The sequence below is a fragment of the Oculina patagonica genome, chromosome 1, assembly GCF_052425735.1.
Source record: "Oculina patagonica isolate OP01 chromosome 1, crgOcupat, whole genome shotgun sequence".
NCBI classification, from domain to species: domain Eukaryota; kingdom Metazoa; phylum Cnidaria; class Anthozoa; order Scleractinia; family Oculinidae; genus Oculina; species Oculina patagonica.
Genome location: NC_135758.1, coordinates 9,491,412 through 9,518,309, shown reverse-complemented (window position 1 = coordinate 9,518,309; position 26,898 = coordinate 9,491,412). Strand labels below are relative to the sequence as shown.

The window sequence follows — 26,898 nt, the reverse complement described above, 5'->3', positions numbered from 1 at the left end:
TTAATGATTTTAAAATATTTAAATTCGAACTTCATGCATATTAAAATACTCTACTCTCCTGAAACTCCGTCGTGCGGGTGTTTATGGGACAACCGCAAAGACATCCTGAGAGGTACAAACATGCTACGTGTAATATTTTCTAGACCAAGTACTCAATTTGACAAAAGCAGTCTTTCTGGCAGGGTCAAGAGACAGTAAAATAAAATATTTTATATATTTTTTTAGTAAATTAATGTTACATTTCATACTGTAGCCGCCGAAACTTTTACAGACAATATGCTTGTACATGCTGTCAAGAAAAACTATAGGACTCAATCTTAGGTCATTTTGCATTACTACGCTTATTGATTGGGCCAGTTAAAAAAAAAAAACGCTCGCCATTTCCTTCACCAATCAGATGTGTATAAAAAACAAACCAATCGTTTCTAGGACACGTTTTCTCCCGCTCCGCGCCAGTTACATGCGTTTGCTTCGAGTTTTAATTAGTTTACTGGATTGTCTGTGCTCTTTACGATTGGCCAGAGTGATAAATTTGGTTTGCGTTGCACGAAACTCAGTTGAAAACCCCTCTAATGGTAAGTTTAGTGATGATGAGTATTACAGTCAATTCTCTCTGAAACGGACATCGTTTGGACCAGCTCCAACTGTCTGTAGACAGGTGTTCGTCTTATATAGGGAGTTTAGTAAAAGTAAAATGACGCTAAATAGGGGAAAAAGTTGCTCGAAATATAAACAGTTGCAAAAAGTTACCGAGCAACTTGTAGAACGCCTTACGTTCAAGCGAGGTCTTAATTGATTGATGTACAGCATTTTGTTAACTAGACAGTAAATTTGTTCCTGCATTTTTTCAACACCGAGAAACAACTGAGGAAGCCGGTCTTCAGGGGCAGCAGTTATCAGTACAGTAACAAATGACTTGACAAGTGAAAACAGTAAGAGCCTGTTTACATGATTCCGGAATGACTTTCATCCCGAAACGAAACTCGTTCCGGAATGAAGCACGTTCTGCATTCACATGACAGAATCGACCGGCTCAACCTAATGCGTTTTCACGTACGCAGTTCTCGCGCGAGATCAAAACAACATGGGGCATATATTTCGCGCAAACATGTTATTGCGCCTATTTAAAATGTCCATATCTGCAAATTTAACGAGCAATTGACCATAGGGCTGTTTCTTTGGGCTAAACTGAGTTCAACCTGTGACCTCCTTATGCTGTTTCATAAGAGGATGTTTCATCTCGGAACGAAATTCGTTTATAGTGTTTACATGAAATCATAATGAAATGTTATTCCAGAACGAAAATTTCATTCCGGAATGAAAACCGGAATGAACTCACTCCGGAATAACTTGACTTTCGTCTCGTTATCATATAAACGAATACAGAGAAATATATGGGGATGGAATGAACTTGTTCCGAAATGAAAGTCATTCCGGAATCATGTTAAAAGGCCCTAAAGGACGTTTACGCAAGTCGTTCATACATTGTCTCTAAATTTTTTCACGCACGTAAACGCACGTAAAAAATTACGCGTTAGTGGAAATCCACCTTTAGACGCGAATGCAAAAGCTAAGGGACGACTGTTAAGATTCGGAATTAACAATAAGAGAGGGGACTCGGGAGAGTGATCACTTGTATACGATTCTTGTTGGCAAATTTATTTTACCAGTTGTATGCGCCGGTCGCAAATTGATCACTTGCATCGATCGCCTTGTCTCAGGCTAAAAGCTATATACTTACACACACCATAATACTATTCATAAATGGCCACCACTGTTTTTCGAGGCTCATATTTAAAAGATTATTATTCCACAAAGATTACTCCTCTTGTACTTTAATTTGGCCAAAGCATATAAGTTTTTAAAAGAGGCATTGCTTTGTAAGGATCCCTATTAGTAAAAGGATCCTTTCCTTCGGCTAGTATTTTTCTTGTTTGTCACAAAAATAAGGTTACTTACTTAGTTGCTTTGACAACGAAGCCATAGCAACCAAAGGAAAAGGAAAACTTGAAAAGCGTGGTAGTCATTTATGCATAAGGTTTGAATAAAGCAGATCTAGACTTGCGGTAGATAGGATCTAAAAGGCGAGAATGCAATGAAACTCTATAATAACTCCTATGTGAAGTAATAAAGACCGGTTCATCCAAATCGTAGAGTGTAATTCAGTAGTCTCGCTACGTTTCGCCGCTGGATCGCCGAGCGAAACCTGGGGTCGTCGGGGATTTCTGAAGCCAAAACTACTTAGGGTAAGGGTGGCGGGGTTTGAGTTTGGTAGTCAAGATGGCGGGCTGGACGTTTGAATTTGAGCAGTGAAAAATAGCGGACGGACTGTACACTGTCTATACCAAATCCATACAAAAGTGGAGTAAAATCATTTATAGAAAAATAAACCCGTAATCTGTACCAGGTAACCGTAATTTCACACTTTTACTACCTAATATTATCTAATATTGGGTGAGTCGGAAGAACGCGATTTGATGCAAATGACCCCAATTCTTCTTCAGTAACCCTTGGCCTATATATTTTTCTTCCTTGCTAGTAAAGTAACTTAAGACCTTTAATCACTTCTTAAGTACCATGCTAGAAGTGGTATCTGGACTATCTATATTCAAGGTTTATCTTGAATCCTGGCATTGACTAACATTTAAGTTGCCATGCATGGTCTAACTCGCATCTGTGAATTTGATTGGCTACGATATCGTTGACTGTTATATTCGCCGATACTCAACGCTCGCATGGATTTAAAAAGCATCATGGCTTTTCAGCCATGTTGAAAAATACATAAAATATCATTTTTTGCTGGCTAGAGCAAAGAAAAGATTCGATTCTACAGTAAAAGTTTATACCAAATTGACTATCCTTTGAAGGAAACTAGAATAAATAGTCTAATTGTTGACATAACGTTACGATTTTTGACTATTCTTACTTAGCCACAAAAAAGCTATCAACTCTTCCAATAAATGAAAGCATCAGAAAAAAAGTCGATAAGATTAATTCGAAGATAATTGAGCTATACTTTATTCTAACTGACAGACGGCTTGTTGACAAAGATTTGTTTAAATCCTGTACATGCCAGTTTATAAAGTCTTCAAAAAAGTAACACTTATTTGTCCCAGGCTAATGTCTTTTTAAAACCCATTATTTAAGCCCGAAGGCTTGTCCAGTGTTACTTGATACTAAAATATCATCTTACACACATTCGTAGAATGTTACCTTAAGACCAACAGTCTGGCGCTTTTGTTCAATTACCAAAATCTCCCAACTAATCCTACAAGATATGTGTGGAGTCTAACGAGGAGAATTTTTATGATGACTTCGAATTAAGTGTCCACGATACACATGGGTGGGTTATATTTTCCAAACGCTTTCATTTCTACGTAGATCGATATACCCATGAATATAAAGTAAAATACCAAATATATGCAGCCCACTTTTTTGTCTAAAACCCATTTGTAGTAGTAAATAATCAACAGTGTGACGGCTATGGAACCGAGGATGAAGAAACAAGATATGAAAAGTCCGTGACTGTTGATAACCACGGTCGAATCATAGTCCCATACAGTGGTCTTAACAAGCCAAGGGATGCCCAGACACAGGAGAATATCAAACACATTGCTGCCAACTGTATGCGATACGGCCATGTCTCCGTCACCTAGGAAAGAAAATTTATTTCAAAATTAATTGTTTACATATATACGAAAACAAAACTTAACCCTCGGATGTACAAGGCGGGGGGGGGGGGGGGGGGGGTGCCACCCCCGGTAAGGAATTTTCGAAATTTTGAAAAGAGGATTTACTCTACAGTGCTGAAACTTTCAGTAGCTGTTCATTCACCCCTTGCAAAAAGTTTGATATGTCAACCATTTGTCCATGATATTTGACGTTGCCATGGTAACGTCATAATTACAAGCAAGTCTGTCCAGAAATCGACATTTTCAACATTTTCTTTATTTTTTCCAGTTGTTTTGAAAGAAAATTGAACGATTTGTTTATTTTTATATTCCATAAGCATTCTGGCTTGTTTTTGCATCAATTTCCGTTATTTTCTGACTTCCTAAGAAAATGGTGAAATCCAAGATGGCGGCTCTAATGACGTCACGTGACGTAATATGACGTCACAGCCAACAAAAAGCCAGCAAAAGTTTTTTCACCTTGAAGAGTAAGCTACAAAACTAACATTTCACTGTCAACTGTCTGCTTGGTTATTCTTCCTTCCTTTCTTCCTTCCTTCCTTCCTTTCCCTTCCCTTCCCCATCTCCTTTTTACTTTTTTTAAACTTGCATTTTCCTGTTATGCTGATGACCGCAAAGCGAAAAAACGGCTCAAGCGTGAAAAATTCTAAGCGTTTTGCTTTACCAACTTGTGTACCAACTTTATTGACTCCTAGCGCGAAGGCGCGAATGCATAAAAATAGGTAAAAAATAAAACATAAAACTAAAAATGGCAATGGCATTACGCGCAGTACAATTAACTTGATGATTCAACCTTACCTTTTTGTGCAACGAAGAGACTTGATAAGCAATCCGGCACGCTACTGCCAAACGCAACAAGTGAAAGGCCCATTACTGTATCAGGAATCATGAATGTGTATCCAATAATGGTGACCATCCATACAAGAATGTACGAAGTGATTCCGATCCACACTATACACATCACGAACGAGAATCCCGCGAACTTGCGACAGGATTCCTTCTTTACATCCGGGATTGTGAAATAAAACAAAATATTGATTGGAAGCCCCAGGGTCCAACAGATGCGGGCCCAGATCCCCTCTGGAGGACTCAACGGCGTTCCTAACGTGAGGTCTGGGACTTCATGAGGTCTATGTTGATCATATTCATGATGATGAGCAAGATGTTCGCCACTTTCTGGAAAAACGAGAAGAAAAAGTTAGTTTTAAAGTGAAGAAATGATCCTCGCAGTGAATTGCAATTAAAGAAATTGGAAAGAAGGAAACCAGAAAAACTTCTAGCTTCAGGGAGGGGGGGGGGGGGGGGCGTTCGCCTCCCACCAGTGTGACTCGGGTTCGATTCCCCAGACCCGGTGTCATATGTGGGATAAGTTTGTTGTTGGTCCTCGTCCTCGCTCTAAGGGTTTTTCTCCGGGTTCTCCGGTTTTCCTCCCCCCCCCCCCTGAAAAACCAATAATTTTTTAAATTCTAATTCGACTGGGATATAGAACCCGCATGAAAACAGCTAGAGCTTTTTTCTCTTTAAATATTTATTTATCATTATTTTTTAATAAAAAAATGTGGTTCGGGTCAATGCAAGTGGCTGTAATAGACACAATGGCGGTATTGACGAGGGTTTCGTTAGGTGGCGTTCTACTCTAGTAACATTCTGTACAACAACATAGCTCCTGCGTGACAAGGAAATTGTTTACCATTAAATCCTTTGCGATCCTTGGACCCTTCTTTCTCCTGTTTACTTTTCCCTTGGTCCTCCTTTTCTTTCTCGGGCGTGCCTTTCTCAACGTCAGTTTTTTCCTCGGGCGCTTTTTTCTCGACGTCACTTTTCTCCTCACCCTCCTCTGCTGGTTCTTTGGATTCGGAATCTTCGGCATCATCGGTAGGAACTTGCGAATATCCGTTTTTCTTGCCGTTTGTGGCATGTAGCTCGGACTTGTACTCCGGGCTTGTTGTATTCGTCACTTTGTAGAGCCAGGCCTCGATGCGAGGATTGAAGAACATTATAAGAAGGTATATTGAATAGAAGCAAACCATAGCCGTTGCTTCTGACCTGTAAGGTTATAACGTTTAATAATTCAGATGTCGTGCTAATGCTAAATAGTGTTGGGGAGGGGGGTCGCGATGGCGGGAGAAGGGTAGGGGGACCTTTGGCGTTTATTCAAAAGAGCAAAGACGTTTAAACGATGGGGTTTTGATTATTATAAAAATGTTTTTTTACTAGAATTCATTATTCTTAAACGAATTTGGATTCAACCTTAAAATTGGTATAAAATCGAAAGAAAGCTATTGAGCTAAAATAATCCAAAAAGGAAGATTGATGGTTAAAACTAGGAAGGATTGAGAGGTATCATCAAGTTAAAGAAAAAAACTTACTGTTCTCGTAATTTTTACTTGTTTCTGGTTGGCAATGTATAAAAAAAGTTTTTCAATGGTCAATTTTCATTACAAAATTGGAACCATTCGTTTAAATCTCACCAGATAACGACGTTGTCCATGAGTACCAACATAAGGATGACCAGACTGAAGAGGTAAAACAAGCTATCCCTTACTAGAGGCCACCAGGCCAAGTACAAAACCTGTCAGAAAAAAAATGTTTTACTCGTTAAAAAACACCATACACTTAAAGCTGCCGCCAACACACGTAGAGACAGGGTTGCGGGGACATGTTTGAGGGACATGTAGCGGGGACACGCACACACACATGAATATGTGGCAGGGAGATGTAGCCACGACAAATCACCTGGAAAGTATCACACGAGGGGAACTGTCGCTGCAAGATGTCTCTGCTACATTTTTTTGTGTGTTCACAAGTTGTGATTTTGTCCCTGCCACATGCCACTGCGATATGCCCCTTTGAGGGGTCATGAATGGTCCCTCAAAATTTGGCAGTGCTCGCAAAATTAAGCTTCTTCTCTGAATGCTCGCAAAATTTTAGTGGGTGCTTGTTTGCTTGTGTTCGCATACTTTTACAAGTGCTCGTATTCTCGGTTTTAAGTGGAGGTATTTTTTTTGAAAAGTGCTCGTAGCCTGCAAGCCTAACTTTTGTCAATGCTCGTGCTCGCAAAGAAAACATTACGCTAGCATGCTCGCAAAGACCATTCAAATGCCCCCAGGAAGATAAAGGCAGGGACTTTTTGTAACACGAGTACTATACATGTTAATCGATGCCATCATCACCATGCCTCTACCACTCACTTCACTTTGACAAAATTTCTAACTTTTTCCGACATTTATTAAATTTTCTTGCCTGGGAAAGGCGGCGGTCATCATTTGTAGTGCATCATGATGAACTGATGAAAATGAGTAAGCTTACCGTGCCTGCCCCAATGCCACATACTCCAATAACGAATAGCACGTTAAAAACAGCTGACCCTAGGATAGTGCCGACTCCAATGTCGCCTTTTGTGACGAAGACACCTAAATGAAAAAAAAAAATAACAGTAGTTGAAGTGTAAAGTTCTTTATAATGTGTTTTCCTCAAGCACGACTGGTAGGACGAGGTCAATTAAAATGTGAATTTATGCACTGATTTATTTAGCCAATGTGAAATTTCAAGTTGTTTCGTCAGTTCGCAGATTCTCGCGGCTTTGTCTTGTAATCCTGACAAAGGTAGAATTGTCGGAAGGTCGATAATTGACATTCATTGCAAAACACCAGTTTAACTTAAAGTTACTCTACAAATGAAGGCGCTATGCAAGATCTTTATTATGATTAACTTTTATCAGTTTTCTTTTTGTCATTTATCAGTAAGAATGTTGAGACTGGGTCACAGCTTTTCAGTTCAAACTCGTTACTTACAGACTCTAACATGGACGGCCCATGACCTGGCCATTCTAAAGCCCAGTTGTCAACCATCAAAGCGTGAACAGCTGACAAAAACAGTAAAAACCCGCGAGTAAGAACCTGCATTTTCCCAAGTTAGCCTAAACAGGTTCTTTCATAAATGGTAATAAGCACAAATTTGGGCTATTTAGGTTCTTAGTTTCAGAAGAAAAAAAAATACATTCTTTCTAATTGAATTTTTAGTGGTATTCAGCCTTTTCCTTGTATGAAATTTGAATACCGAATAAGTGTTTTTATGATTTTCAACATTGGTATTTACATTGCAACTGGAGTGAAGAGGATCCAGAATGTTGACTTATCTTATTTTCCTGAAAGTGCATTTTTAATCGATTTAAGAAAATAAGAACCTGTTTCCAAATTTTAGGCTAAAGAGGTTCTTACATTGTGGGGGTCTAGCCTAACAGGTTCTTAAAAATTAGGTTCTTACTCACAGGTTTTTGCTGTAGCCCGTGCTTTCTCTACGACAGTTACTTAATATTTCGTTACAACGTTAACAAGTTATATCTTGTTTTTGTCAATAGTATATCTTTTGGCTTTGTGAGATTTTAAAGCGTGTTTAGTTTTGCAGGATGCGAGAACCTGCAGCATATCATGAATGCAAAAGTACAACTTTACATTTTGCGCCCGAAAAATTGGAAATGTGGAGGTACCATCCCTTTTAAAGTAAAATTTCTTTAGTGTTTGAACTCAGTAACTCACCAATCACAGAAGCGAACAGTTCTGGTGCGGAACTCCCTAAGGCCATAAAGGTGGCTCCAGCTACATCACTTTGAAGTCCCATTTTATCACAGATGATCTCTAGGCATGGTACAAAATAATCATCGCAAACGATGGCTATGGCCCAAAACATGTAAAACGCTGCAGCGAAGTTAACAATGACAGCGCCGTGTTGTCTTTGCTTCTGAGTGAAAGGGTCATTCGGGAATTCTTCTATTGATGGGGGTGTGCAGTTTTTTAGGTGGTGGGTCTTGTGAGCGAGGAGATGTCTTGCTGTGAAAAACTCATCTGAAAAAGGAAACGGGTGAGATGAATTTGATGACACGGAATTGTTGCCATAAACATCAAGGCTGAGTTTGCCAACTTGTTTTCCAACTGTTATTGTGTCATTCACACACACCAACTTGATTTTGCCAACAAAAGTTTGCCAACTTTAGTTTGTCGTGTGAAGGACATCGCATTAGGCCAGACATGGCAAACAATAAATTTAAATAAGATTTGCCGATAGTTGTAATACCCGAAGTGTTCTACATCTAACTTCTTCTTACTACATCAACACACAGGCAAGGAGAATTAAGAAACTTGCCAACAAGTATTTAATGTACCATCAGGTTTGGCAATGGGTTGGGAAAATCATTGGCATCTAATCCAAACTACCCTTGAGCAGACTAGATGAGAAGTACCAAAATCGAGCCCTTGGTTAAATCATGATAAAAAAGAGTTTGAAATCATCTTTTTTCTTGCGGCAATTTCCGTGATTTTTTTGTACGATTCCTGTCGATTGACACTTAGTTAGCACTTGAAAAAACAGGTAGTTTACGCCTCTGAATTTTCGTAATTAAGAATCAACTAACATTTTTTTAATTTATCTTTTTTGCCACTTCTTTATTTATTTTGCAAGAGAACAGTTGGAAATAGAATAAGCCTATTGTTTTTTTCGTTTCAAAACTAGCCGTATTGCCTTGGGGAATTTCATTGCAGTAGGTGTAATGATCTTTAAAATCAAACTTCATAAGTGATACAGGTAGTTTAAATGCTACACGATTAGAAGCAGTTTCTTCTTTGAGAAGGGCTATGAAAATATTCTGCGAAACTTTATCTTCAAATAAGACTTATTCGCCCCTTTGCACGTTTTGAAACCTAGAAAGCACAACATTAACTGCAAGAGCCAAGCTGAGGCAAGATTTTTGCTTGACTATTTAATATGTTTCTGCAACAAGTCTGAATTTCCATAAGATTGCAATCGGTCTACAGTATTTTAGATATTTCCAGTCTTATTTCTCGAGAATGAGCAGTCTAGGTATGTCTTTATTGCTTTATGTGAGCAGGTAAATATAAAGTGGCACAAATTCCCAAACAAACCCTACCTGGTACACTACCTTATGAAACAATTGTTTGTTTTGCAGGGTGGCCGTCAAACTAAAAACTAAACAAAATGTTTTGTTTTGGCAAAACAAAAGGGATTTTGTAGCTTTTGTTTTGTTACAGTTACGTTCAATAGTTAAACGATACCTGAAACTTGTCTTATAAGCGGTGTATCTTCTTCCCTCGTAGCATCTTTGATTAGATCATGGTAATTCCAAGCGTAGAAGATGAACAAGAACGTTGCGACTCCTCCAAATGCCAATTGAACTTTAAATCTTCTCCTTCGCCTCATAGCTACAAAGGACGAATCAACATGTCTGTAAGATTAAATTCGCTGCTGGAAAAAACCTTTCTAAATCAAAGATCAGAGCGCCGTAGTTTTCTTCATTTGCTTACACAATATGGTATCTATGCGGTAAGCTATTGGTTATTTATACAAGGACCTGCAGAGAGAGTAATAGACCTGTCATTGGCGACCGGTGGATCAAGACAAAAAAAGCGGGAAAACAGCCGAAATTCCGAAAGTTGGCTTTCACAATTCTTCTCAAATAAAAACGTTCTGAAAATTCAACATAAGAACATTTTAAGCTTTAGCAAATTCATCGGAATTTATGCTAAATTTCTGCATCAAAGCCACGTTAAATATTGTCATTTGGAAACAAAGTTTTGTGTCGCTAATAAAACAAACAGCTCGACGTAAATGGTCTTAAAGTAATGGATGAATGAAATTAATAGATTAGTTTATAAGTATCAATATGATTGGCTGTAGTAAACCTTAAACAATCAATGTTAACTTAAGTTGTGTTTTGATAATGTTTCAACTATACTAGCTAGTTATTTCAATTCAATGTGAATTTCCAATCCTTTCATCTAGAAACCCCCTAGATTTTGTAGTAAAGTTTGAAAGTTTTGGAGACTAAAACGAAACGAGACGATACGAAAACAAGACACCGGATGAACTTGCTATTTTGTAAACATGACAATCCATGCACAGCTGTTTAAATGTGGTTGTCAAGGCAACACCCAATTGATTTGTCAATTCACAATTTTGTTGAATTATTAGCCTTCAATTGGCATGTTTCACTCCCGACATAAAATGGCGCTGTCAATGTAAAATGAAAATATACACTAATTCTAGAAAGTATGATGGTCATTCAATAGACAAATTATTAAATAATAACCAGCCATAACTGTGCTTTGTTTTGTTATCAAGCGCGCTTAGTGGAGGTTGCAAAGTGTCGGAAAACGTGGAAGGAAGTGTAAAGGAATTTCTCGCTATCATCGCTAGAACAACAAAAGTCAGCGATCGCGCGCTTGAAAAGCATCATTTATTGTACATGTGTAGAAAAGTTTCATAAAAAAGTAAAGTTTCTACTAAAAAAATTATACTGCTATCGCCTCATGTGAGGGAATCCGGAATCCGGCAGCATTTTCGCCCTTGGAATCCGGAATCCAGGTCGATCTTTGAAACCCGGACTCCAGGTCTATGGAATCCAGTATCCACCCTCCACTGGAATCTAAAATCTAGTATCGGAGTACTACAAAAGCGACAAAGGCTTACTCATTCCCGTACGCCTCTCTCACTACTATACCAACACCAAAAATCCCTGATATCTGACTTGGAAGGATTGTTATGCAAAAAGTCATGAAATTTCAACATGGCGGTCAGTGGTCTCCGTAGGGGTAATGAATGGTGTATCAAAATTCTGTAGTGCTCGCAAAATTAGGCTTGTGCTCGGAATGCTCGCAAAATTTTTGTGGGTGTTCGTTTGCACGTGGTCGCATATTTTTACAAGTGCTCGCATGCTCGGTTTCTAGTGGAGGTAGCTTTTTGACAAGTGCTCGTTGCTCGAAAGGCTGGTTTTTGTCAGTGCTTGTGCTCGCAAAGAAAAACGCTGTGCTCGCATGCTCGCAAATGCTCGCAAAGACCATTCGATACTCCTCTTTGTGTCTCCTGACGGGGAGCGTGCCTTATTTTCGTCATGTTTCCTTTTTGACCCTTCTGTTTTCTATACAGTTTTTTTGGACCATATGTAACACTTTTTAATTGGCTGTTACGCAGTCTTCTCTGACTAGGACTGATATGAAAATTACACCAGATATTGGTCTTAGATTGAAGTTTGACGGAATATATCTTTTAAGGAAATTGATACTTCTATAGCAACGATAAATAAGTAAAACTTGGATTATATGAGAATTAGACCTTAATTTACAGAAAGTGGGCAATCATGAAAAATGAGGGGAAATTTTTGGTGAGGAGAAAAAAAATAGAATAGAAAAAATGGCGGTAATCTTTTTAAAATTTATGCAGCATAATTAATGTCTTGACGTCTACTTGATTGACCGATAGATGAAAGATTGACAAATATTGACAGATAGACAAATATTCCAAATTACAAGAAGACGATTATTAAATTTCATTGTTGTAATGTGTGCAGAGAACGACCGTAGAAAAAGTTTTGCTGACTTTAAATCTGTGTTGACTGTCTAATTATTACAAATGTTTGTTTTGTGGCGCTATTTACTTTTAAAATCACTGAAGCGCGATCACGCTATTGTTTTCTTTTTTTTTAATTATTTTTTCATTGTAAGCAAAACGACCTCGGAAGACCAATCATTAACATATGAAAAAGAAGCGACTTGGCTCGTGTCGTGAAGTCTAGACATAAATTATGCTGCATAAATAAAATTAAAGATTCCCGCATTTTTTTAAATTCTAATTTTATTCTACTTACCAAAAACTCCCGCCCATTTTTCATGATTTCCCACTTTCTGTAAATTATTGCCCATTATTGCCCCCCAATGCAAATAAACGTTATTCTGCTGACCTACACTATTTGAACTTCTCTCTCTGAGAAGCGATCGAAAAAATCGAGTTATAGTAGTGTCAGTGTTGTGGAATTCTTTGATCTATTTCAACTGCTGCTTGAACTATTCCACGCTGTTATTCAATACGGTAAACGCAGGAAAATATAATATTGAACCGGAAAGGTCATTTAATAATTTTGGAAACGGTAGCTGTGGTTAACTTGCTGTGTCTTATTGAGAATTATTGAGCTCGGTTTAGAAAATGTTTTAGGAAAATCGTCCGCCATCCTGGTTTGTTTGTCTGAGTCACGACGTCACTCGCGCGTTTGGCTATTGACACATACGATGTTTAAGTAAACTAACAGGATGGACTTACCTTTAAGGAAATCGGAGTCACCATACAAGCTGAAGCGAACTTATCAACTCAATGTCTTAAAAAAGGCGGACTAGATGCACTGTACACTATGCTAATTAGAAAAGAATATTTACGAATAATGTTTTGAAAATACCAACAATGATGTACCAATTCGTGGCAGGTATAATGAGCTAAATGTGTGAAGTTGATGTGTTTGCGAACAAAGCTCTTCTTTCTTACTTCTTTTTCAAAGAAAATTGCCGGATATCGAGTGTTTTCATGGCAGACATGTTGCAGGAGTCAAACAATGAAATGTATTTGTATAAAAATGATTTTATTCCCGGCCCAAAGGGAAATCATTCTTTTGTTTCACTCTTCCAATATGGCCGCCACGAACACACGCTATTACGTTTTGTTCTTTTTATTCTTCTACTACAAAACCGAAAACGCCGCCAACACAACAGACGGGATTTATATTGCAATTGTTCGCTCGTCTGGTATTGTGTGAGGTAGGCGGGTCATTGAACTAAACATATTTTTTTGTATTTTTTTTTTCGGTCAACTAAACATGTTTACACATTGCTCGACCCAAGGGTCGAGGGTCAGAGTCGATGAAAAGACGAATCAAGTAATTGTAAAATTCTCTGTTTCTCGATTCCTTGTTCGACCAAACTTGTTAAAGGCAAGGCATAAACTTTCTGTATTCATTTTAAAGTGCGTTCAAAAATTCATTCATGAAAAGGATTATAAAGCCATCACGTCTCCTATGAAATACGTATAATAAAAAAGAGAGCGAAAAAGGTCCATAATCCGGAATTTCCCAGAGTTTGGAACATACACGGTGCGGAATGGGTAGTCCAAGACTCTCTTAGATTTACCAGATTTTTGAACAGCCAAAATTTATATTTGTGCTGTAAAAAACCTAAAAATGATATATACAGCTGAAAAAATGAGCACTTAAACTGTGGATAGTATGTGGATTGCAATTTAAAAAATCGTTTAGGCTAAACTTTTCTAGCTCAGTTGGTTAGAGCGCCCAAGAGCGTGTCACATATCAACCTAGTAAATGGCCCAGCTCACCACGAGTCTCGTAGCTCAGTTGGTTAGAGCGCCCAGCCGGTATCTGGGAAGCCATGAGTTTGTTTCTCGTCGGGGACTCAGAATTTTTCTTTGTCCCATGCTTGTGTCATTGTTGAAAAATTCATCTTTATTATTCATCACCGAGCTTAAAATTTACCATCTTTATTATTTACTACACACTTGATGATTTCAACATTGCTGATCTTAACAGTATGCAGGACGCGTGTTACATATTAACCAAGGAAATGGCCCAGCTCACCACGAGTCTCTCGTAGCTCATTTGGTTAGAGCGCCCAGCCGGTATCTGGGAAGCCATGAGTTTGTTTCTCGTCGGGGACTCAGAATTTTTCTTTGTCCCATGCTTGTGTCATTGTTGAAAAAATTCATCTTTATTATTCATCACCGAGCTTAAAATTTACCATCTTTATTATTTACTACACACTTGATGATTTCGACATTGCTGATCCCAGCAGTATGCAGGACGCGTGTCACATATCAACCTAGGAAATGGCCCAGCTCACCACGAGTCTCTCGTAGCTCAGTTGGTTAGAGCGCCCAGCCGGTATCTGGGAAGGCCATGGGTTCGTTTCCCGTCGGGGACTCAAAATTTTTCTTTGTCCCATGCTTGTGTCATTGTTGAAAAAATTCATCTTTATTATTTATCACCGAGCTTAAAATTTACCATTTTTATTATTTACTACACACTTGATGATTTCGACATTGCTGACCCTAGCAGTATGCAGGACGCGTGTCACATATCAACCTAGTAAATGGCCCACCTCACCACGAGTCTCTCATAGCTCAGTTGGTTAGAGCGCCCTACCGGTATCTGGGAGGCCATGGGTTCAATTCCCGTCGGGGACTCAGAATTTTTCTCTGTCCCATGCTCGTGTCATTGTTATCTTTATTATTTATCACCGAGCTTAAAATTTACCATCTTTATAATTTACTAGCTATACACGTTTCTAGTTGTTTTAGCCCTGAATTTGTTCAATGAAAATGCAAAGCGTATAACATCCTTTCTGCCATGCCGGATTTGGACCCACGTCTGGTTAATTACTGACCCTATCTTTTACCAACCTTCATTTTCCCTTCCTTGCTGACGTTGTCTGCGGTTGTTTCTTGCGCTAATATGATCAAACCTTTATTTGCAGTTCAGTTAAAGCTAAACAAAAACTGCCGTATGCCCTCTTAGTTAACTTTGATCGCCCCGCGAAGGAATTGTGGGTGTGCACGCACTTCTCTCGGCTTGACATCTACCGACGCCTAGTTTTTCGCTGTACTTATATTTTATTCGGCAAATAATCGATAACAAAACCGGTCTGTCAGATTTGTTACAACTGTATCGTGTAGCTCTACGTAAAATTCTGCAAAATTCTACACTGAAAGTTTCATGTTGTTAATTTATTGAACTCACCGGCTAGAATACGTTTGTGAAAATGGTTGTCTTAAAGAAGCGTTGTCTTGGAAATGGATTTTAAAAATTGCACTGTTCTTTGTTTGGGGGTATTGCTTCAATTAAATATTCGTTTCATTTGATATACTTTTTGAATATAATATTTTTCAGTTTTTAAAAAAAGCTAGAAAGAAGAATGGAAAATGGCGTTTAAAAACAAAATCAATTGTGCATGTTTACTCTCTAGAAAAGCAAGTCTTGTTTATTAAACTGTAGCGAGCTGTAATTAACATATGAGTTCTAGTTTGAATTTGCAATTTTGTTCTTTGCGGCGGCAAAACGTCGTCATGAACTAGCTTATTTATCCAAATACTTTTATTTAAAGGAACGGTAAATAAGAAAGGGGATTTTAATTGAAAAGCTTGCCAAATTCTGAATATTTGTGCGCAATTTTATCCATCGGTTAATTTATCTCACGTAACTACGTTCCTTAGCTTACATATTGCAATACTGAGACGAAGTTACAGCGACACTTTCGATTTAACCGGGCTCTATACCGAATTCTTCGGTATAACGAACGATATTCTTCGCCTCAAAAATAGACAGAAAAGAACCCCAATATACCGAAACCTCGTTTTAGCGAAAATATTTTGCCAGTCCCTTGGCCCTTCGTTATCATATATCGAGGTTCCACTGGGAAACCATTGTAAAAGAACTTTTTTCCACTTTGCTCTTTGTTTAACTGAAGCAAACGAGCGTCAAATGAAGTTACGAATCATGTTTTAGCTCTGTCATGAACACGCATAGGCACCCGTTATTTTGATCAATAATGTCAGGTTATCTTTTCCTTCAGGGTTCACCGGATTCAAAATATACGCTATTTTTTCTTGATCATGACTACATCGCAATTATTTCTATTAATTGAACAGAATAACATCTTACCTGCTCTGTTTCACACCTCCTGTACCCGTTCAGAATAGAGTAGAACTTAATTTGTCTGCGGCATATAGGCTCCCTGGTTCGACTCATTCATTGAAAGACTGTGCGATCGAAAATTTATGGTATTAACTCCTTTGTTATTTGCAGCATTCGAACGCAGACAAGGTCCAAAGACAGTAATAATAAATGCTAGAGACTTGATGATAGATCATCAAATGACCATACAAACATTGCAGTTTTGAAGATGAAAAGGACGTTTTTGAAAACTGTCACGTTGATGTACACAGCCGTCTATTAATCAGAGCACTGGTGCCCATGCTCCCGGTGGCGGCTTCCTTGGTTGCTTAGAAACGATGAAGAACAGTGTGACGAATGAAAATGTTTATTCAAGCGATAGGGGGCCTTGTGTTTGCTAGTTTTATTTTAAACGCTTTCTTTACTTATTACAGAAATATGACATTAAATGCTTTGAGCAAACTCACGAAAACACATATATACAAGCGGCTATCGCTAAAGCAAGCTCGAATGTCGGAATAGATCAATTGGAAGTAGCTGGCCCTTTATCAATAAAGCCGATAGCTTAAGGGTGCGCCGGCGATGACTTTGATCGTTCACTGGCAGAAAATTTGTACACACACGCCTCTTCTTTGACGGCCACCGACGAAATAAATCTTACTTGATAGTAAGTAAAGAAATAAAACGCTCTTTGCAGTATGGCACTTTGAATGTTTGGTTCGTCTATTAGAGCTCAATGGGGTTAACTGCTAGCCATAAAACGGCCAAAAAAGTGGAAAATTTTAACTGTTAGCCGTAACATATGCTAACCGTAAGAACTTGGTCAGTAATTATAAATAAAATAGACTAGATCTCTTCTTCTTCCCCAGAATGGTCCTAAGACCGAAAATAGGTTTTTCAATAATGAAAAACGGAAATTTATTTTTAACTCCTGTTAACCATAATGGAAATAAATTAACCGTTAGCCATAAAAAAGCCAAAACTTTAACCGTTAACCGTAAAATCCAATCCCATTGAAACCCCCCTCTGATTAGAGATGTGCGTTTTACTTTGAAAGGTTTGTGTTTCCATTGGTAACAGTTAAATGAATGTCTTTGTTAGAAATAAAATATAGAACTAGAGAAAGAATAGCCATTCTGCGTGGTTAAAAAGACAGATTTGGTTGCAATTAAGGCCCTCTCCTTGATTTAACATCATTTTCGAAACAGTTGAACATCGCACCTTTTCAAGTTTGTTACTTTGATCAACAAAATTCAAGATCCGATGTGTTAAAATTCTCACGTCAGGCTTTGACACCAGTTGCCTTACCTCTTGTGCTTTACAGTGCAGTCGATGGTCGTAGGGTAGCGGAGATCTTCACCGTAGAATGAATTTCCTCCGTTCAATTTAAAGCTCCTTCAAGGTGACTGGTGCCACATCGAAAATGGAAGAAGATCAAAAGGTAGCTTTCAACCCTAAGATTTTTGGGATTGTTTAGGCCACTAGAACGAGCTGTTATTGGTTGACTGTTGCTATTAGAGACCAACAATTATTCACAACCTATGCAAGCACTCAAAATAAAATTCTAGTGACGAATAAATGAATAATAGTTGTCAGGTTATCCCAATTTTTTTTTCCAGTGACGAATAGGTCGGTTTTAAATACCGTCACAAAAACCTTTTTTTTGAATGCACATTGTCGTTCCTGAATTACAGTGCTGGTGCACGTGTTCCTTGCAGCCGCGCCGCCTAGTCGGTTTCTCAGAACAGTATAACGAATGACGATTTATTATTTTTTTAAATGAAATTGACACGCATTCTTTGAACTTTAGCCGAAGATAGAAGATAGGAGCAGCTATTGCTACAGCAAGCACAAATATTGGAATAGATTAGTCGGAAAGTACTGACCTTTTTTAATATGGTAGGGATTTTTAATTGGAGAAAGGAGGATAGGCGGAGAACCGTTTTATTCAGAAGAGGAGATGTTCACCCACTGACACTCTGATCGCCCACTGAGTAAAATTTACATTCACTCCCCTCCTTTGAGTGAAGCCGAAAAGATGTATTTTGCTGTACCCAGCAAAATATACCAAGAAAACAAATGCTTGAGCAATTCTCGTATCTGATATTGAAGTAAGAGGAACAAAATTCTAACTTGTTTGGTTGAAAAGTAGCTGATATTCAGTACGGTGTCTTGAAACGGTGTAGTTTGATCCACTGGGACGCATTTTTTCTTTGAAAGGCTTGCTACCATTGGTTACAGTTATATTATATAGAAATTTCTCTGTAAAGGCAAAATATATAGAGCTACAGAAAAAGCAAGTCCTTTTAAAAAGATGACTCGTTGTAATTGTAAGACACTTTCATCCGTTAACCATCCTTTAAAAAAAGTAACAAAAAAACATCGCGCCTTACTTTTGCAGAATCCTTCGCTTTTCAAAAGAATTAAGAAGGACTTTAAATAAAAACCGCGCTTGCACTGACAGAAAATTGAAAAATCAAATTCCTTCATTTTTTTGCTCATTAATAGCTTTTAGGTAGATAAGAAACCTGATGTATTTTGTTCCCCCCAGAAGTCTTCTAATTTCGAGAAAAAAAACAAAGTCAGTTTTCGTGATCGGAGCCTCAAAGTGACACAATTTTCAACCCGAAATTCGCTATCGTTAACTCTCGTCGCGTTCACAAACAAAGCCACATTGAGAACTTTGGATGCTTTCTATCAACAGAGACACTCTTTTCCATTCGCTAAAATATAATTTCAGGGCTTAAGCAAAACTCTTCGAACTGAAATAATTAAAAAGGTGGGGAATACTTTTCACGATACTAGAAAGTCGAATTAAACGGCAGTTTTCAACGGAATTATTTAATATGTGGTATAACTCCAAATTTTCTCAATTGTCGTTTAAACACACATGTAAATGTTTATCTAAGACATACCTGAGAATTGGCTCGGGTTGTTGAAGACAGCATATTTACCAATGCATCGTAGTCCCACAAAATGTTGTGATATCAATCAAAATAGCCTAACTGACAGCTAAACATTTCTTGGCTCCAAAATACAACAAAGCAACTGTTAAGCGCGAAATTCCTTTTGCATCTTCATCCTTAGCAATTTTCCTTTATCGTGGTTCTTTTCTCTTGACGAAAGTGTGTACAGAACTCCAGAACGATTAATTTGCTTCCTCGAACTGCGTTGGCGGTGCTGGAGAATTGTTTTGCGTTATTTTAACTCCGTGACATTCTCGACACCAGAGCTCTTACTGCGCAGACTCACTTACGTCACAATATCGTGTTTCATGTCACGTGTATTATGTCACGTAAGTCACAAATCTAATCTGGTAGCAAAATGGCGAAGAGGTTTTGCGATCAAAATGGACCTTAATTGACCCAGGTTGGCTTTTTTATCTCACTCTTTCGTTGAAAAGGGAATTTTGCAATGGAACATTCGGCAAGAAGAAGGAAAGACGAGCATTTGGGGTTAAAACATTCATTCTCGTGGCGTTTGGCAATTAGAAGTATTTACACAGTTTACGGTCATGCTGTGAAAATTTGCCGAAGTTTGATGCCCTCTAAGTGAGAATTTTTCCAATAACCCGAGCCAATTCTCAGGTATGTTTAATAAGAATATCTGTATGCACGTTTGAGCAAGAATTGAAAAAAATTAATGTTATACCACATGCTAAATACTGCCGTTGAAAATTACTAATTTCGTGTTTAAAAGTTAGGAAATTTGTGACTTCGACCACCGAAATCGATTTTCTTCGTTTTCTTAAAATTAGAAGACCTCTAGGGGAAACAAACTACATCAGGTTTCTTATCTACCTTACAGCTAATAATGAGCCAAAAACGAAGAAAAATCGATTTTCCAATTTCTGCCAGGAAATCAAATTCTTGCTCGGCCGTTCGTAAAAGTCACTCTTAAACACGCTGAAAAATTAAGAACCTTTCAGCTCATGTAAATAACAATGGTGGCTTGTTACTTTGCCTGATCATATTAACTATGGCCTGATGACCGCATCAACCACCCTATCATTAATTAAATTTCCATCAAGTAGAAGTACCTTACCTCAATTATAACCTCACAATGATGGGCAGATAGTTCCTTTAAGTAGAAAGACTTCCTATCGTTCAATAGTGCTTGCAGTCGCTTGTTTCGCGTCTGTTAACCCATTTCAAAACAAATGACGATGTTACTGCGAGTCTACTGCTGGACGTGTCAAATTTGTCGTACTTTAAAACTATGCATTCACATGCACCTGCATGTGAATGCATAATTTTAAAGTCGCAGTTTTCCATAGAACTTAATGCCGCCCCGGAGAATACGCCCGTAACTATAGAACAAGAGATTATGGTCTCCTCTTTAGAATATTTTAAATTTCACGATAAGAGAGGTTCAGCTTGACGCTTATTTTTTCCGCGAACGGCAAAAATTCAACTTCTGCCGCGTGTCGTTTGGCGTTCGTAAGCAGAAATAAGGCCCGGTTCAGACGCCGTACTTTTCATGAGCCGAACTCAATTAGGCTCTTACCGAAAGTGCTCGTAAAAAAAGCATTAAATGCTAAAAGAAGTGCTCGTTTTTTGCCAAAAAAAGTGCCAAAATAATGCTATTTTTTTTAAAAAGTGCTCGTGGGTAACATAAAAATCTCACTTTTTTCCGATTTTAAACAAGAATATTACATTTTTCAGATTTTTAGTTACATTTTTCAACAATAAAATGTAACGATCAATGTTTGATGTCAGAGTACGCTCTCGAGCAATCTCTGCCTTGCGGCTGACTTCCATTTTCCTCGGAAACGTGGATGACGTCATCTTGGAACGAGTGTGATGGACTCAGTGATGTACTGGGTTTCTAGAAGGCAACCACTGACGTATCAAACCTATTCCCCAGGCCTCCACGGCTCCTTTGACTAAAATGAGGGATAATGCATCTTTGGACCCCTGGACGCCATAAATAAAGTCAGATTGTGCTTTTTAACACAAAATTAGACAAATAGTCAGTCGAAAATCCAAAATAATGCTAGCAGTGCTTTTTTGGGATAAAATGTAAAAAAAAATGCTCGCGAGAAATAATGCCAAAAAAAGTGCTAGCACTTTCGGTAAGAGCCTAAACTCAATTCAAATTCGAATTCAATTCGAATTTGGACCGACCCAAATTGACAATAGTACGCCTCTTGATTCAGACGCCGTACTTTTTGGCCGTTCCGAGGCCGTTCCTAATACAGTTCCAATAAAACCAGTCAAAATACACTATAATAATTTATAAATTAGGATCGGCACATGAAAAGTACGGCGTCTGAATCAAAGTCGTTCCAAAAGGCGTTCCACAGGCGAAATTCTCGGCCAAGCTATGCGGGAAGAACGGGTGAGCTAAAGAACAAATTGTCTACGGAACCGTCCGGCGTTCGAGCATCCGTGAGCTTTTAGATAATTAGAACTGTATTATTAAGCATAATATTTATATAGTACTACTAGAAGAATAAATAATAGAAATTAAAATATACACAGTTAGTATTAAGATCTAATTGTATTAGTAAGAACTGAATTTTGTAAGTACACTGTAACCTTAACCTTTGTAAGAATGTTATTTGTTAAAGTAGGCATTGTAATGCGTGATATTACTATTTAAAAAGAAATGTTTATAAAAGTAGTGAAGAAACAATGTAATAAGTAATGTATTGTAAGTAGCATTGTAAGTAGTGTATGTATTTGTGTTGTAAGTAGTGTTCTTTGTGTTGCAATAAATAAATTAAAAAAAAAAAAGAACGGGTGAGCCGTTCCAAATTGAAATGGCCATTCTAATTTGATTCAGACGCCGATCTTTTCATGTACTTAATTCAAGGAATTAAGTGTAATATTCCATAATTTTCGAGCTATTTTTTCGACTTTTTTGCTTGTTTACAAGCAAAATGAAGGAGAATAGCGGTTAAGTGGGGTAATCTGGAACCGGAAGGAACCACATTCTTGTTAACTCTCAAGGGACTGTTTTAATTTCTCAAGGGAATACTTTCCGCTGTGGGTGATCAAAGCGCGTGACTTGTAAAGTGTCACTCTATAGTTGTGCTTCAGCACTTCCGTTCTTGTAGTAAAAACGTGACTTGTCAAATGTACAAACGTAATATAACAATCAAAAACGTGAGTAGCCCAAATCTTACGTCACATAACTAATTAAGAATGTAAGGGGTTCAGCGCTCGAAGGCAGCGAAGTTTAAAACGATTAAGAACGCAATTTGTACTGGTACAAGTCTTTTGTCAAATTTACAAACGTTATATAACAATTTAAAACGTGAGTAGCCCAAATCTGGTACAAGTCTTTCACACACTAAAACTTTAATTTCTCAAGGTAATACTTTCCGCTGTGGGTGATCAAAGCGTGTGACCTGTATCAAAGTGTCACTCTATAGTTGTGCTTCAACACTTCCGTTCTTGTAGAAAAAACGTGACTTGTCAAATTTACAAACGTTATACAACAATTAAAAACGTGAGTAGCACAAATCTTACGTGACATAACCAATTAAGAATGTAAGGGGATCAGCGATCGAAGGCAACGAAGTTTAAAACGATTAAGAACGCAATTTGTCCTGGTACAAGTCTTTAGGCGCTAATATTAATTTAACCTAAAACGATTAACAACGCAAATTTGTACTGGTACAAGTCTTTCACACACTAAAACGTTGCTAATAGTTAACCAAAGGGAACTCATTTCGTGACAATTGATTATTTCTGCTGAGTTGCACAATTTAGAATTGCAACATCATTAAATGTGTTAAGTGATATTTACAAGTGTTTTTGTAGCCTGTTGTGAAATTACTTCCGGTGGAAGCAGTAAACGCTAAACCTTTTTGCTTCTGTTCAGAAGTTAATGCATCGCCATTAGAAAAATAAACAGCAACTGTTTTACTGGAAATGTAGTCGTTAGAAATGGCATGTGTAGCCGTAAGGTAAAGAATAACGCGAGGAGAAGCGGCTTTTGGAAATATCCAAACGAAAATTTACTTCTCAATGTGGGGTTAAGACTGCGTGACGAGACAAAAGGTAACTCTTGTCGTGCGTAACCTTTATCGGGAACGCTGCATTAAGCCGAGTAGAAATCTTTCTAACTTGAAAGGAAACAACTATTTCGATTAAAGGCAAACGTCAAAGTTTACCATTTTTAGGCGAGGACGTTAGTCTCGAGCCTTATGTTATGAAGCGATAAATTGGTTGGGTTTACAACGGGCGATGGGCGATGTGATGATTCGAACCGAGGGGGGTTGGTAACTAAGAATGTGGCTTGAGATTGTTTTCCTCCGCCATCTTGGTTATTCGAGACTTTTTCGCAGCCAGAAGCCTTGACTCGAAGTAAGATTAGTAGCTGATATTTTTTTGCGCTCACTTACAAACATATTGAGATATCATAGTACACAAAAACCTTATCGACACACCGAACTAAATTGTGGTTTACGAGCTGGGAGTCAGCTGGCGAGTGCTGTTTCGGCAGACCTTTGCCTTTCAAGACTGAAGTTGAACTGGATATAAAGCATTGAAAGCAATATAAACACGGCTAATTAAACATCAGGATTGATATATTTGTGATCTGAACTACTGGCGACATTGTAACCTGAGCTTTAACTGAAGAGGAGAAGTGCAGAAGAATATATTGCCACAACTGCTGAGGTGAGCTATCAAAAATTTATATCAGTTTGCTTGTACATGTACTTTATTGAATAACATAATGGACAAAGTATTTATGGATTCGAAATAACGATTTTAAAAGGCTAAATATCTGCTAGATGTTATTATATTTAATTTGCTGGAATTCATAGATTACTAAGCATTGAGAGAGCTTCATTCGCGATCCCTTCTGTCAACAGAACGTTTTCGTATACTACTAGGTCAGATTTCAACATTGATTTTAATAATGGTGTGCAAAGCAGCAGTAAATATAAACAAGTGATTGTAAAATATGGATACAAACAAACTTATTTCAGGCTTTACCACTGATAAAAGAACTACAATTGATCACATTTATACAAATCTAAATAAATACTGATAAATCAAGAGTCCAAACTGGTGTTCTCAAGACACACTAAAGTGACCTTAAAGCTGGGTGGTTTAATAGCAACCAAAAAAGAGTATATACATTTTTGTAGATCATAATAACTAGTAAATGATTTAAGAAGCATAGTGTACATGTAGAAAGATGTGTTTCAGAAAAAAGAAATTTTTAAGTAACTACTTATGTTGCAATAAATTGTTGCAATGTTGCAATCAATTTTAACAATTGATTCTTTATTTTATTATGTTTACAGAACAGAATTAAAAAACAACAGAAAACATCCAAAATACAGTTTTCAAAGAATCCACTGACAGCTGTGTTTTGTCCTAATTGCTTCAATATGTTTAATCTGCACTTTGTCAAGAAGCAGCATGAATGTGTGAATGTGGCTATTTCATTTGGAACTGCTTTGACTGGAACTGGTTATTGGCCTCTATTCTGCCTCTATGCAATATATAGAAAGCCCAATCCTCACTATGAATGGCAGATATATTTAAACAAAACACAACGAAAACCATGTAGCAATAACACCTAAGTTAAAAAAATAAACTGTGTAAAACATCTCTGGATTTGCTACTGAAAGATCCTCAATTCAAATTCATTACTGGCAAACCACTATATCAACTCTACTTCCTAGACTCCACATGTACTGTATCAAGATGTTGGACTTATTGGACTTACTTGCATCACAAATTGTACAGAAAGTGCAAACAACTTTCAGCCCCAAAGTACTGTACTATTTTAAAATTTTTATTTACCTGACAAACCCATTTTCCCCCCTTTTATAGCAAATGTCTCAGTGTCTCAACTTTCGACTTACAGCGAGGAGCCCAAAAGGGTGACCATTTTTAATGTACTAACAATTTTTGCCTTGCACGAATTAATGTGAATTAATTAAAAAGTGGTCACACATTTGGGCTCCTTGCTGTAAATCACACATCTTTTGAACTCGCATTTTCACTCAATATACATTTTTGGCTTTGTCAGTGTAAATAGCCCATTTCAAAATCACATGATGCTCCCCAGAGAACTTGTTTTTAACTATCTGAATACCAAGAGAATTTTTCTGAATTTGAAAGTAGTGATTCTCAAGAGTGATGTCACAGTCTGAAATAGGACAACAAAAAAACGAAGCCCGAAAGGTCTCTTCTCAGTTCGTTGTCTGGAATTTTTAACATACTGTCTTGCTTTACTGGAACGTCCTCGCCTTAGTATGCATTGCATACCGGTTATTAACCAAGCCAAAGTATATGAGTCGCAAAGCACCCAGCCGTCGCGACTGACAAATACAGCATTTCCTCCGCGAAAATAAAAAAAATGCTTGAACTGAAAGACGTTTGAATTCTTCCATGATATGTTCGAACAACAATGCCCAGGATAAACCTTCTACTCATACTAACTTCATGCAAAAAAGTCGATATCTCAAAGAGATCTTTGATAAAAGTTCGCGGCCACCCTACCTCACCGATTTCGCTGAAATTTGGCATGCAGTCTTGCTTTAGGGTCCTAACTACCAAATGGATATTAAAAAGTTTTAATTGTTTTTATTTTGGAAAATATCAAGAAGGCCGATTTGAAGCGTCCGTGAAGCGTCGAAGGTGTTCTTGTTACTTCGACACTGAACCTGCCGTCAAAGTTTCTCGATCATACTTGGTACAGTCAAAGAACTATCTTTATTCTTTCAATTTATCAACATACATTCGCCAAATGCTGAGTTTGAATGATCAACGGCCAAGAAGTTCGAAGGTATGTTAATTGGCCCGATTTATGACTAGAGACGGATGATCAGTCTGGACGAACTTGCATTTTAATTAGGCGAGCATTTTTTAGTTCGTGCGATAATTGGTCTGTGTATAAATACGGGCAAACAGACGGATTATCGGTCCAGACCGACTATCTTCATAATTCGTCTTGGCAGACGAGGAAATATTACAGTTAAGAATAAAAAATTATAGAACCTCTAGTAAATTGGCCAATTCATCGCCATTTCAGCGGAACAGCTCATTTAACAGCACATGATCGGGAGAAACATGAAAGGTTTAAAATAAGCAGTTTTCATGTATTCTTCGCTTATCTTAAACAAATACATGATCTTTGCCAAAGATATGGCGATTTTTGAGCGTACGATTGTTTTTCCAAATTTTATATCGGCGACTTTGTTGTCGAGATTATACGCTGTTGTAATTCAATATTCGTTTCACAAGAACTTCCGTAACAGTCATTCTTAACTTTTCTTAAAAAATTACTAGGAATGCAAGAATGTCATAGAACGGTTTTATAAAAGGGGAAATACCTGTCAGACATAACTTCAACTGTTCGTGTTATCCGGCTGTTTTCACAAATATGCAAATTAAGAATTCTTATCATTAACTATTTCACGCTTAAAAATTCCCCTAAATCTTTTCGCCTACCTTTTGGCCAAACGAAGTTCTGTGTCTCCAGGCAGAATGCGCGTTATCAGCAATGAAAGTTGAAGAGATACAGAAGCTCGAGTAAAATTAAAACTGCTGTGAAATGAACATCGTTTGAGCTTGACGCCTATTTATAGATTGTGCCCTTTAATTAAGTTTATTCATTTGGCGATCAGATAAAAATCGATGAATGATCCATCATCTATGAAGTCTATTGCTAAGCACGAGAGACACGGAAATTTGTTTCAGTAGCATTTATGCATAGAAA

General features: G+C 37.7%; 1 protein-coding gene across 4 annotated transcripts; it reads right to left on the bottom strand.

Annotated features, from left to right (window-relative positions):
* Window positions 1–1,643: 1,643 nt before the first annotated feature.
* Window positions 1,644–20,338, bottom strand: LOC144655309 (sodium/potassium/calcium exchanger 4-like). 4 transcript variants are annotated; one of them, XM_078515556.1, is made up of 8 exons: window positions 20,251–20,338; window positions 9,761–9,907; window positions 8,231–8,536; window positions 7,002–7,105; window positions 6,164–6,264; window positions 5,383–5,738; window positions 4,491–4,868; window positions 1,644–3,652 (listed from the first exon to the last, which is right to left on the bottom strand). In XM_078515556.1, the coding sequence occupies exons 2-8, from the start codon at window positions 9,903–9,905 to the stop codon at window positions 3,321–3,323; spliced, it is 1,722 nt and encodes a 573-aa protein (XP_078371682.1). In that variant the 5' UTR covers window positions 9,906–9,907; window positions 20,251–20,338; the 3' UTR covers window positions 1,644–3,320. The 4 variants fall into 4 exon arrangements, with proteins under 4 accessions (XP_078371682.1, XP_078371667.1, XP_078371676.1 ...); XM_078515541.1 differs by lacking the exon at window positions 20,251–20,338 and adding an exon at window positions 16,195–16,457; XM_078515550.1 differs by lacking the exon at window positions 20,251–20,338 and adding an exon at window positions 12,798–12,894.
* Between the last annotated feature and the right edge of the window lie 6,560 nt (window positions 20,339–26,898).